This window comes from Myiozetetes cayanensis, unplaced genomic scaffold (genome assembly GCF_022539395.1).
Source record: "Myiozetetes cayanensis isolate MyiCay16 unplaced genomic scaffold, myiCay2020 scf6-25, whole genome shotgun sequence".
NCBI lineage: Eukaryota > Metazoa > Chordata > Aves > Passeriformes > Tyrannidae > Myiozetetes > Myiozetetes cayanensis.
This window is the reverse complement of record NW_026087853.1, coordinates 51,170,197-51,182,849: the sequence shown is the minus strand read 5'-3', so window position 1 is coordinate 51,182,849 and position 12,653 is coordinate 51,170,197. Positions and strand designations below refer to the sequence as shown.

Sequence of the window (12,653 nt, the reverse complement as noted above, 5' to 3'; positions counted from 1 at the left end):
GAGATGCCATGTCCCTGAATTCAGCATCCATCTCTTCTGCTAATAAGACACCTGGGTTATTCTCAGCCCTTTTGCTCTGCTGCTGAGGGAGATTTTCCCACAGAGTGTGTCCTAATGAAGGGCAGAGAGAAAAACCCTACAGTGGGTAGAATCTCTCACTAGATAAGACATTATCCCTTTCTGAGTGATCTACCTCATGGCAATCACAGCTATGCTGCAGTTCTGACAGTAAGATCTGGGCAATTTCCTTTCTTCTAGTGAGACCTTCTCTTTCATGCTGACTGGGGAAGATGGGAGCCGACGGTTTGGCTATTGCAGGAGGCTGTTGGTAAGTACATCACCTTCACCTCAAAATGCAGAATTCTGTTAAACAGTATCTCAAAACTGTACTGTGAACTTTGAGGATGTCTCTTGTGGTTTTAGAAAAAAACAGGTTTTTCTCACTCTGATATCTGGAAATGTGAGGAGCTCAAGTAAAGTAAGAATTTGTAGTGGCTGTTTTGATCAAATAGATCCCCAGGCTGGTAGGAAATTCCTAAGAATGTGGAAAGTTTCTTCTGTAAGCACTTACTTTATAAATTCTTTTTATTATGTACTTTCAAGCAGAATCAGAAATACTACAACACTGCAAACAAAGGCAAGCCTGGTATTTCTAAATATTTGTGAGTAGTGTTTATCTCCTGGGCAGCTGCTCACGTCTCCAAAGGACTCTGCCAGCACTGCCTAACTAATCTGCAGCAGGTCTGTGACACAGGTAAATAACCCACCCTGGTGAGTAGGAGGACAGCAGTGGTGGACAGCATACTCCCATCACACTTTGCTCAGGACCATGAAACCAAAGCTGGTGCCAGCAGTGGGAAGTCTAGTTTCTGAGGCTCCTTTTCAGTCCTTGTGACCAGGGGTGGTCAGCTGGTGAGGTGGGGACCTGACTCAGCCTACCCATCACCATGAATATCACTGGATAATTGATGAACTGAGAACATGGCAGTGTGTATGTGTCAGGGGAAGAACTGGCAAAAAGGCTTGCAAAGTGTGTTAAGGCTGTTGAAGCACAGTGCAAACAGAGATTTTTGGTGTCTATTCTGTAGACCTGACTGGATGGCAGCAAGGCATAAAGCAGTTGGTTGTTTCTGTGCTGGCCTGTGCTCATCACCTCCTGGACAGGTTTTGAGCTGTTTGTGAGTGACTGGTGGGGAGCCATGGCTCCTGTACTGTTCACATGACAGTTGCCTACACTTGGCTGGAAAGCTTATATGGATATTGGATGCTGCAGGAGTCTTTGGCTTACTCTGTGTAAATGAAAATGCATAAAGAATGTCTACAGCAGCTTTGTAAATAGGTCCACCATATCTAAGAGAAAGGAACACTGGCACTTTGCCCTCCCTTCTGTTTCTGGCACAATTTCCCACCTTTTCAGGCAGGGAACACCTGCCTCCAGTAGCTTTCAGTGGCTTCTAGTCGACAGAGTAACTTGCTGTCACTAGAAATAACCCTCCATCCTGCAATGCTGCCTGTTCCTGACCCTTCTCTTATCCTGCTCTCTGCCCATGGCAAAGATCCTTGTCATGCAGACAGCAGATGCTCTGTCTGGGAGGTATTGCTGTGTGTGGTTCCTCTATTTGTAAGAAGTTTCATTTAAACTAACATAACAGGAAACTTGTTTATCAGTTCTGGGGGAGGTATTTGCCGTAGGTAGCGTCACAGAGACTTACTTACTCCGTATAACACAATGTCAGAGTGGGCCACAACAAGGTTTATATGTGGGCAGGAAAGATCTCTGAAGGCTTTTGTTGCAGTAAATCAAGGGTTGGTCAGGGGGAGACTCAGGGATAAACAAGGGAAGCACCTAGAAATTATCCTTGCTGGTGTAAATAAGCGTAACAAGATACAGGGCAGCAGTGCAATTCAATGACGTTTTTGTGAGCTGTCATAAAGAGGATAATAAGGTATATTTGGAAAAAAACCCAACAAAACCTCAGAAAATTTTGGCTAGATATATAGAATGTTTTCAGTCTCCCAGGTGAAGGAGGTTTAAGACTTTTATCTTTCTGAGAATATTAGCAAATTTGTAACCGTGCACAGAGCTTACATTTGTGAAATGCAAAATAGTTGATCCTGGACTAGGTTGAGACTGAAATAATCAGCCACAATAAAATAGATTTATACACAGGAATGTTGAATCAGTTTGTCAATGACACATTAACATAGGCTTTCTTAATTCACTTAAGGCTCAGTGAAATTCACCCTACATTAAAGACAACATACAAGTAGAACACTGACTTTCAGCTGGTGCAAAAGATAGGTTAGCATAGCAGGAAATACAAGCAACAAAATGGTATTTTGAGACAGCATTGGAGATTGCTTTTATTCTCCACTGGCTATGGCAAAAATCAATCAACCAAATAGCCAAAAAAAAAAAAAATGTTAGAAAAAGGGAAAATAAGTACTGTCTTGATATATCTTTCTAAACCTGGCATATCAAAGCAGACATGTCCCATCTCACAGGTACACCCTATGCAGCAGAGGAAAGAAAGGAGTGATAACAATGCCCTATTGCAAAAGTAGCAGAGATCTACTGTTATTTGGCTTCTGCAACCTCTTTCTGTCCTGCTGGGAGAAACGGTGGGAATTGGGGTTGTTACCTGAAGCGCCTTCTCCGTAGGGCCCAGCTGCGCTCACAAAGTGTAACAATGAAGCGTGACGTGATGAAACAGCCTCACCAATGTATTCCTCCTCTGTTTGCAGGCATGTGCATACTTTCTTATTTTATATATGCAAATAGAGTTTGTACAGGCAACAAGGAGCAGGTAAATCCCATGGGCACTCTTTATATGCCAGAGGCATATTTTTTCCAGTTTCCTGAGCAGTTTTTGGAAGATCATATCAGGGTGGCTCTGATGTGCCACAGCATCTCCTTCAATTAGTCCCATTCCTGACCTGCAAGTTCTGTCAAATGCAACAACCATAATTTGGGAACTACATGCAGTTTTTAGCAGACATTATGTAAGAGAAAGGTGGGGCCACACTGAGTAATATAGAACCATAAGAAAACCCTAAAATTCTTATAAGCTGTTCCACTTCAAGCCAAGCCAACTGCTGTGAGGCTAATTCCTCAGAAAATGTTCCCCTGCTGTCCTGGGGAAGGCTCTTGTAACACCCAGTGAGAGGTGTCTCACACCTTCTGGAGCACTTGGCAGCCTCATTAGCAGGCTCCATGGTTGGCTGGGCCAGCCAGCCTGATCCTGTGAGGGTGGCTATCTGTGTCTTCTGCAGAGGCTGGTGTGCAGATTCCTTTCTTCAGGAAACAATTGTGTCTTATCGGCCTTGTTCTCCTTTGGCATCTCGCAATGTGAACAAACTGCTCCACTTTTTCTTTTTTACTTTCAGATTTCAAATTCTTTCAGACCTTTTTTTTCTTATTTTTTATTTTGGTTTTGGGGTGTGTGTGCTAAAAAGCTGCCAAAACTACCCCAAGGGATACAGTGACAATTATGTTTTGTTTGTACTACAAATCCTCTACAGTATCCCCTTTGAATGTATTTATGTTGTTTCATTTTGGAACAGGATTAGGATGGAATGTAACCTATTGTACTACAGCAGACAATCTGCACTTCCATAGATAGCATGAAGTTTTCCAGTTATGTTTTGATACCTCCAAGGCAATTGTGCAACAGCTTTTCTAGTGAATGCACATCAGCAGCAAAGGTGATTTGGATACCCTTGCAGGGGCTGTTTCATCCTACCCCTCTCCTCCCTCTCACGTAAAATTTGCTTCTCCACTACTTTTGTAGGCTAAGACAAGCCAGCCCCAGGAGTCAGTGGAGGAGCAGATGCCTTAATGTGACGTGTGTACCTTGAAACATGAAAACCAGCTGTTAGGTGGGACTAGTTCTTGCTGCATTTGCTGGGGGTCAGCAAAAGGGAGTTTGTTCTCCTGTCAGCCTCAGGAGAAGGGAAGCTGTGAAAACTTTTGTTGGATGCAAGATATTTATGGGGCTGAAAAAAGCTCAGTGGAAAACTTATTCTTCTCCTTGCCTTCTTCCCTCCATCCTGCCCTCCCCTTTGACAGCCCTGTGCACATTGGGTGCTCTGGCATTCACAGTTCATCTTTCCCAAATAACAAGAAGACTTTACGAGGACCTTTTGGTATTTAAAACACCCACAGTTTTCTCATGGTCTGAATTTGGCTTGTCCCTAACACGGAATCAAGAGCTGCCATAGAAACTGGCTTGTGACTGACTATTCATTTTGGACTCCCAATATTTTTTAATTGTTCTGATTCCTGACACCGTTAAGGCACATCTTTGTTTCTGGATATACTGCCTAGCACATGTGCTTTGCAAAGCCTGCTTCCTTCAGACAGCTCAGCTGCTGCAGTGCATTTTTGATGGGCCTTTTTCACCTGGCCTTGGGGCAGCTCTTACTGCTTCCTCTGGTTTTCCAAATAATGCTCTCTGAGGAATTTTTTAGAAGATCTTGGACAAGATGTCCTGTCCCATTCTGGGGGGAAAGGAGCACAGTCCTGGAGTTTCAGGTTGATGCTGCACTCCTGCTTCTTAGAGATGGCAGGTAGGGTCGTGGTGCATCTTCCTCTTTCTTGCCATTTGGTAGTTCCAGTTTTGCTGCTTTTTCTCTCCACGCATTTAATCTTCAGGAGATGGAAGAAGCTGGGAGAAGTGCAGGAGGGAAAATGTTGTGTTTGGTCCCTGCTGCTTTGGTTTCTCTGATGTCAACATGCTAGCCTTTCCCAGTTATTTCTAGGGCTGTGAAACCAGAAGCTTTCCTGACACTCCATGACCTCCTCAGTATCGTATGAACCCCAGCCCCCTAAATTATGTGTCTGAAGGGCTGTTGGTGTGCCCACTGGAGGGACAACCTGCCTTGCTTTGATAGCAAGCATGTGCAGTGTGCGAGCAACAATCAGTGCTATGCCAGACTGGGATAATCTCTGGAGGCCCCCCCCAGATTTCAAGCATGCAGACAGGGAGGTGTGATTTGAAAGATTAAAATGGCAGCCTTAGCTTTTGGAGCAAAAGTCTCTTGTTTCTCCTGCCAAAGCAGGTTTCGGAGTGGGCTTCTGTCACTACATTTCAGATTAAACTCACTATAAAAAGGATTGTGCTGAGCCACCCACAGATCAGCCCAGATGTAGATTTCAGTTTCTCCATCTCATAGCCAAGTTCTTGTCAGTTTATGTTCATCCTTTTGGGAAACTGTCTTGTTATCAACAAAACGCATTAGCGTTTTCATTTGTGATACTGATCTAGGGCTGAAAATATCCTGGATTCCATGAAAACAAATTGAAAACAAATCCAGACCAAAACATCATCCCTTACATCCCTCTTCTTTCAGGAGGAGTGCAATGCATCAAGGCAGAGTCGCTCCAGTGCCTCTCAGCTGTGCTACTTTACCATATCACTTTCCTGAACTGGACCAATTCTTTGTGTGCAAGAGTGATCCTTGGATGGAGGACATGGCTCCAAGGCCATGTAGAGCCTTGTAAAGCACACCCTGCAACTTGGGAGAGCTCTTTTTTGGGAAGAGAGGAGTTTAAACTAGGACTGCTGACCAGACCCTGTGCCTGACTCTCCCCTAGTGAGGAGAGATGAGCCCAGGCAGGAGTGACACGTCCCATACAATGTGGATTTTTTTTCTGGAACAGAAGCAAACTAAAGTACAATGAGCAGGTGTTTTAGATCTATCTTTGAGGTGTAAACTAATGGCTGAGAGGGGAGGTTATGTGAAGGGCGTCATAAATTTGAGAAATCCTACCCCTCAGAATGGCTCTGCCTGAGGCTTTTGCTTGCTGCCTCTTACAGATGATGTGTATGCATCTGCCAGGCTGTGCTGTTTGCAGGAAAAAGCCTCTGAAATAACAGAAAAGGATGTCCTACATGATGAGTGCAAGGAGGGAACAATCCCAGCTCTCACAGGCATGTAGCCTTTAAGACATTTGAAAGCAATGATATTTCATGAAGAAGAATCTTGGAGTAAGCACTAAGCAGTTATTGTTTCTGGTCTTATAGATGACCCAGGAATGTGCTGTTTTTACTGGCACTCAGTGAGACAGCTCTTGGTTGGGAGTTATCCAAGGCTCCTGGCATGGCTTCGGCATTCCTGCAGATTTGACACAATGATTTTAACCAAAATCCCACATGCTTGATATAATCACTCAGTGCCTTTAGAAAGGATTTTATACCTAATATGGACAAAAAAGGACTCTGCTTTTCCAGAGATGTGACGTCTAGTGAGCAGGTTCGGATCCAGAAATAGACTCATCTGTATTCACTTAGCTTTGGTATTTTTTTGTGGTCTTTATTATAACAGGCAGGCACCTGCTGACTGTCCAAGTCTAGATTGCAATATTCAGATTTAAAAAGCACAGCTACCCCTCAGTTTCTCTCGATTGTCATCTCTGTGGCATGTGAATGTCAAACACACTGCAGGGAAGTTAATCACTGTATCAGCAGAGTCTAATGATGATTCAAAGAGAAATATACACCAGATCTTTGTGTTGATACAGAGCAGATCATCAGCCACTTTGGCTAAATGTACAAGTGGGCAGAAGCTGATGGAAACAGTGACTGAGCTCCTTTATCATGGAGTCCTTACTGATGGAGAAGGTTCTGTCACTGCTGCACATCAATAATGTACAGCTGCACAAAGAGGCTGAGTGGTGCCAAGTGGTTCTTTTACAGTCACTTTTCACTCCATGCAGCACAGACAAAAGACCTGAGGATGTAGGCAGCCTCCTCGCCTATTGTCTCAGACCCCTCTTTCAGCTTTTTGCTGCTGTAGTTCTGGGGTTTGCCACTGTACCTGCTGGCTGTTCTGTGCTGTGATGGATGTAGCTCCTGGAGGAGGCAGCACCAGGACTTCTTTGCATTATATCTTGGGATTGCTTGTGACTTCAGATGAAGTCGACAAGCTGCCTTGTTGAAATAACAGCCCCCAGGAAGTGTGTGACTGCTGATCCGATGAAAATCAGTTGCAACTACACAGTACTGGAATGCTACCTCACAGCTTCTTAAAAATGCAGTGGAAAGCTGCAATGCATGGATGTCACTGTTACCAGCACACACTGTACACAGGCAGACCAGCTCTCTGCCCTGAGGACCTTGCAGTGACAGTGTTTTTTCCAAAGTGCTCAGCATTGGCCTAATTCTATTCTTTTCCAGTAAATAAGCTGAATCCAGCTGAATCCAGCCAGTGGTTATATCCTTCTTTCACACACAGTGCTGGTGGGCCTGCCCTGCAGTGGTATAGGCAGGGTAGCAGAGCCCAGTATGCTTAGGAAGTACCATTTGCTTTTCTAGGAACTATCTTTTCTAGGATGATTATAGACGATGATCTTTACAGTGGTTTTTTGGGAGGGGGCTGGGGGGATGTGCATCATTGATTCATACTTGCCACTGTTATTTGAGTTTCATGTTTATCATGAGTTAATCGGAGGAAGTTAACGATTTACTCATGCAGCTTGCCTTTGTTTAGGTCTGTGGGCTTGCTTTCTATGTGTTGAGCTCTCTCTGAACACCATGGAGTGAGTGGGGAACTGAAGCCATCATAACCTCCCTTAGCATTGTAGATCTCCTCTCCCAGCACACGGCCCCAGGGTGGCCCCACTCCTCATGCTGCAGCAGCAGCAGAGGACAGAGATAGCAGAGGCATGAGTTACAGTCCTAGCTCAATGTGCTTTTATGGCTGCAAGCTGGAGTGATATTGGAATACAGCTCCAGTGTGCTGTGATTTCCAAAGAGGATAAGCACTATTTACACTTTTTAGCTTCCTATCTTATGTAAGAAATATGATGCTTTTCCAAGAGCAGCTATTTGTTGGAGAAACAGATAGTGAAAGACATCACATGATGGCCAAGTGGGTGATCAGAGAGAGAAGTGTATTTCCTTACGACTCCAAACTGATATATAATTTCTATCTCCCTTTTGCTGTTGTCAGCCGAGTGGAAAAGGCCCACGCCTACCTGAGGTTTATTGCGTCATCAGCCGGCTGGGGTGTTTTGACTTATTTTCCAAGGTAAGAAGATACATTTTTAATATTGCTTTTTCATTTGATTGTTTACTGAGACACATCCACAGTGATGAACCAGACAGGAAGAATTTCTTCCTTTGATGGGAGATAACTATTTTACGGTTGCTATTTTGGATAGTTCATCCCTATTGTTGGGTTCATCGAAAAGTCTTATTACTTCTGTGACTGAGGCAGAATTTGATTCAAAAAACATCTGGGTGTCTGTATGATCTGGCTGCCTGAAGTTTTTTCCATTGTTTTCTACAACCGTTCTGTGTCGAGCTGTAATTCTTGGCATCTATAGTTTGAAAGATGGGCCAGTACCACTTTTACTCCAATACCCCATGGAATGATGAGGTTAAGAAAAAAAGATTATTTGATATGTGAATTCTATATGTTTAACCCTATTGACACTTTTTTTTTAATTCTAGGAGGCTAGGAAAGCATGGATAATCTTTTAATTGGCCAAATTTTAATTGATAAGGTTTTAGTTCGCCAGACGTTTTCACTTCAGATATGGGAAATCTCAAACACCTTACACAGATTTTTCTTGTTCATTCATATAGGAATAAAGTTGAAAAGAACATGTAAATCATTGAAGTTAATAAAAATCATAGCATTTATATTGTTCATACAATCTAATATTTATACAAATATTATCTTCAAAGCAGGTTTCAATCTTTTCTAGATAAAACTTTGTTTAACACAAACCTTGTGTGAAGAACAAAATTGGGTTGCACTAGTTAAATGCAATTCTGCTTCTCACATCTTTCATAAAGCTCTGAAATAAAGGGTTTCTAACAGTGTCTCTTAGACATAATATGTATCTAAACACAGATATCTGTGAGTGAAACAGAATGCATTGTTCTGGGAGGATCACACAGCTCACCAGACTCGTGGTATGGACAGATCTCCTGAGGCTCTTTGTTTGCTATTATGTTTTTATCTAATTTTGACAGTGAGCTATTTTTTCAAAGGAAAACTTGGGAGAGGGAAAAAAAAAAAGAGGAGAAAATTTAAGTATTTTCCTTACAACCAAGTATCACTGTAGCTGAGGTATAAGGTCAGACAAGGAACGTCATTGCACAAAAATTGTAAAATTGATTTTCCAGTTCAGTCTGTAACTTGGGAAAAAGTGTCTGGTCATTCAGCCAAAGTGACCTCAAGGCTGATGGGTGAGTGTGTAACTCCAGGGGCCTCAGCAGGGGCTGTTCCCAGGCACTGTGTCAGGCAAGCCCAGTGAGCCTTGAGTTCTTGATGTGTGCAGGAAGAAAAGCTCACACTCAGTTCCATCTTGGGTCCTGTAACACATCTGTGCTGTTTTTCAGCTCCTGGGTTCGTGGAGGGGCTGGGCCACAGAAAGGTCCCATCCACACTGGGGTCTGGTCACAGCAGCGCTGTCCTGCAGAGGGCTGCTCACCTCCCAGTGGCACCGTGCCAGGGTGGGAACAGGATGTTGGGCACACGGGGCTGACTCCAGCCCTGGGCTGGGTTTAGCACAGCTCCCTAACACATGCTCCAAGAACCACATTTGGAAAAGGTTGGAGGAAGTGCTTGAGCCTTAGTATCCCTATTGATTTTGAAGACAGATGTGGTGTGGATGGAGACACAAGTTCTTGAAAAGTGAGACAGTCTCTTTTTTCAGCCAGTTAAGAGGAACCTTTGTTGTCCTTAGATGAAAAATCCTGTGAAAGAGAGGGAAAAAGTCTCAATGGTGCATTTTTCTGAATTAGTTAAAACATGGAATAGTTGTCTTTACAGTAAAATGTGAGTGATGAAAGACCACAGATTGTTAAATCTTGGATATTATTTACCAGAAAAGCAAAAGCACTCCTCTGTTTTAAAATGTTTATCATCCTATTTCTGATAACCCTGCATTATTTTCATCATCCACGTCTTCCTTTTATGCTCACTCACTCTTGTATACCTATTGCTAATACCTATTGCTGAGACAGACTTGAGAACCACAGATATCTTAACCTCCAGCCAGTTCATTTGGTCATGGTTTCAACAAATAGTTTGAACCGTTTTCTCTCTTGAGATCTCTGTTCAACTTTTATTTGGTTTAAATACTTCTCTTCCTGTTGTGAAGGTTGTTGGGGCAGGCATATGACACACACATGACCTCCAACTCCAGCTACTAAAACATCAAACAGTGACTGCAGGAAAGGAGATGGATACTGGGCACACTACAGCTGTGTGCTGACAGGGTGCAGGAGCACCAAGGAACCTGGGACACAGCCCTGGTTCATTACTGCATCCCATTTGGGCATCTGGTTTTGTCTGGTGAGGATAGTTATGTTGCAAATCACATCAAGAATGAAATTCATATCCTCATTTATGGTTATCTGCCACTTCCGTGGACTTGAATGCAAGTTATGTATATAGGGGCCTTTACTATGTTGCAAGGAGGAAGGGGAAACTATGCACTAGCTAATGCCTGTGTTGGCATTTAGTGTCACCAGCTATCACTGCAAGTCACCAGCTTGTGCTTAAGTATCTTTTAATGGTCTGTTTCTGTGAAAATAATTTCCAAGAGAAACAAAAGAAAATGCCTGGCTCAGACCCCCTAACTCTTGTATGGCCTTTTGCTCTTGAGTGGTGGTTAAAAGATCACCATTTCAGGTCAAACCACTAACTGCTTTGAAACTTGCTTTCTCGTCTTCTTTAGGTTTATCATCTATATGGTCTGCCTAATGTGGGAAAACTTAGCAGTGATCTAATTTATGTTGGCCCATGTGACCAAAGAGAGAAAGAAAATAACAGTTTTCTCTCTAAGAAGTTCCATCTGCTTGTTTCAGAACTGGCTTGCCTGCTCTGCACTGTGTCAAACAGCAAGTGACCATAATGCAGGCACCCAGTGTGAACAGCTGGGCAGGCTTCATGAGGCTGCTTGTGGCTCTCCAGCTCAGCCCAGACTGTGACAGGACAGCCACTGCTGGCACCCTTTCAGGAGCTCTTTCCTGGTAGACCTCTATCACAGTGTGCCAGCATTGCTTTTCTTGCTGCTCTGGCTTTTTCCTGCCATCTCAGTTGAAACGGAATGGGCACCCAGGGTAGAAGAAAGTGTTTTTCCTTAATACAAATGTCAAGATGTACCACTGAGACACAACGTTGACCTTGCCTGTGATCATGGGATTTGTCTTTGTCTTTCTCTCCTTCAGTTCACCCTGTTGTTCAGGCAAAATCCCAACAATATAGTTCCCTTTTGTCATGCCGAGTCTTCTTTTTCCTTTCCAGATTCATTCATTCTTCCTTGCCTCTGTGTTAACTCCATTCATAAACAGGCTCTGGTTTATAACCAGAAAATGCATCATTTTTAGTGTATGATCCAATTCTGGGGCCTTGATAGTAGTGAAGAAATGCATGGCAGAGGAGAATTAAACTTGAATGTACCACGTTTAGGTGCATGTGGGTTAAGAGATGCTTCGAAAGTGTATGTGGTGCTGACATGTTCTGTTTCTTTCTCTTATGTCTTACTAATGAATTAGATCCTGGATGAGGTTGAAAGGAGAAGGGGAATATCTGCTGCCCTGGTTTATCCATTTATGAGAAGTCTGATGGAATCGCCTTTTCCTGCACCTGGAAAGACAATCAAAGTCAAAACTTTTCTGCCTGGAGCTGGAAACGAGGTAAAAAGCAACTGCAAACATTAAAAGTCTTCCCCCTTACCATTCCAGTATTAAACAGCAAAAGAAAAACAGGAGGAGACAATACAGACACTGCAGGGATAAGAGGGGGCACACCCTCAAATTGAGCAGTGCAGGAACTACACCAGTGTTGGTATGCTAATGCTAGTTCCCATTCATGATTATAAGCCAATTTATTGTTATTTATTATTTCATGTTTATTAGTAGGTTGGGTTTAAGAAAAAAACCACAACACAAATGTCCCAGTATGGCCTGGCCTAGTGTAGTTCACAGACTATGGCATTGCTGGGCTTTATCACAGTGATAACGGGCAAGTGTGAGTAGTTCAGCAGCTGGTTGCTATTTCAAGACTCATTACTGCTGGTCCTGGCCTTGGTAGGAGTGACCAGCAGCATTTAAATGGCACTTTTTGGTAGTAAATATCCTTTAACTGTCCCTTAAAGAAAAGTGTGTCATATAGAAGTTTTTTTGTGCAAGTGTGCACATACATATAATAGATATAACTTCTTTTTATTACTGATTCGAGCAGCTAGAAGCCTACCATTATACAACATATGCCTTACTGCAAAATGCCAATATTGATGAAAAGTTTTTGTAACTTGAGGCTTGCCAGCCATTAACTGTGTCAAATTTTTGCTCTTTGCATGCCCTTATGCAAGCGTACAGTAGCTCCACTCAGATGGGCAAGCATATAGAGGGGATACATTAGTGAAGATAGGAATAGAATTTATCCCAGTTAGTGAAAGCAGTTTAAAAAAAAAAATCCCATTTAAGGGTTATTTTGCTCTCCTTAGGGTAAGTTTTGCAGTGCTTTTACTATTTTTACATTAAATCATATTTTTTCTAAATGTAATGCCACTGACTTCAGTGGATCGGGCCTGTAATGCTGTGTGGTATGAAATGTGAAAGGTTCCTTGTGTAAGTGACTTTCAAGGCATGTTAAAGTTACAAACATTTTCTTCTGGAGAGGCAGCAGCT

The 12,653-nt window shown here is 42.9% G+C and overlaps 1 protein-coding gene across 5 annotated transcripts in view; it reads left to right on the top strand.

Moving 5' to 3' along the window:
* Positions 1–12,653, top strand: part of DENND2B (DENN domain containing 2B) — a 167,065-nt gene that overhangs the window by 128,716 nt on the left and 25,696 nt on the right. For all 5 annotated transcript variants that reach the window (XM_050337187.1, XM_050337189.1, XM_050337186.1 and 2 more), the window contains 3 exons: positions 259–328; positions 7,954–8,031; positions 11,517–11,657. In XM_050337187.1, coding sequence (XP_050193144.1) covers positions 259–328; positions 7,954–8,031; positions 11,517–11,657 — 289 coding nt within the window. The remainder of the gene's footprint in view (positions 1–258; positions 329–7,953; positions 8,032–11,516; positions 11,658–12,653) is intronic.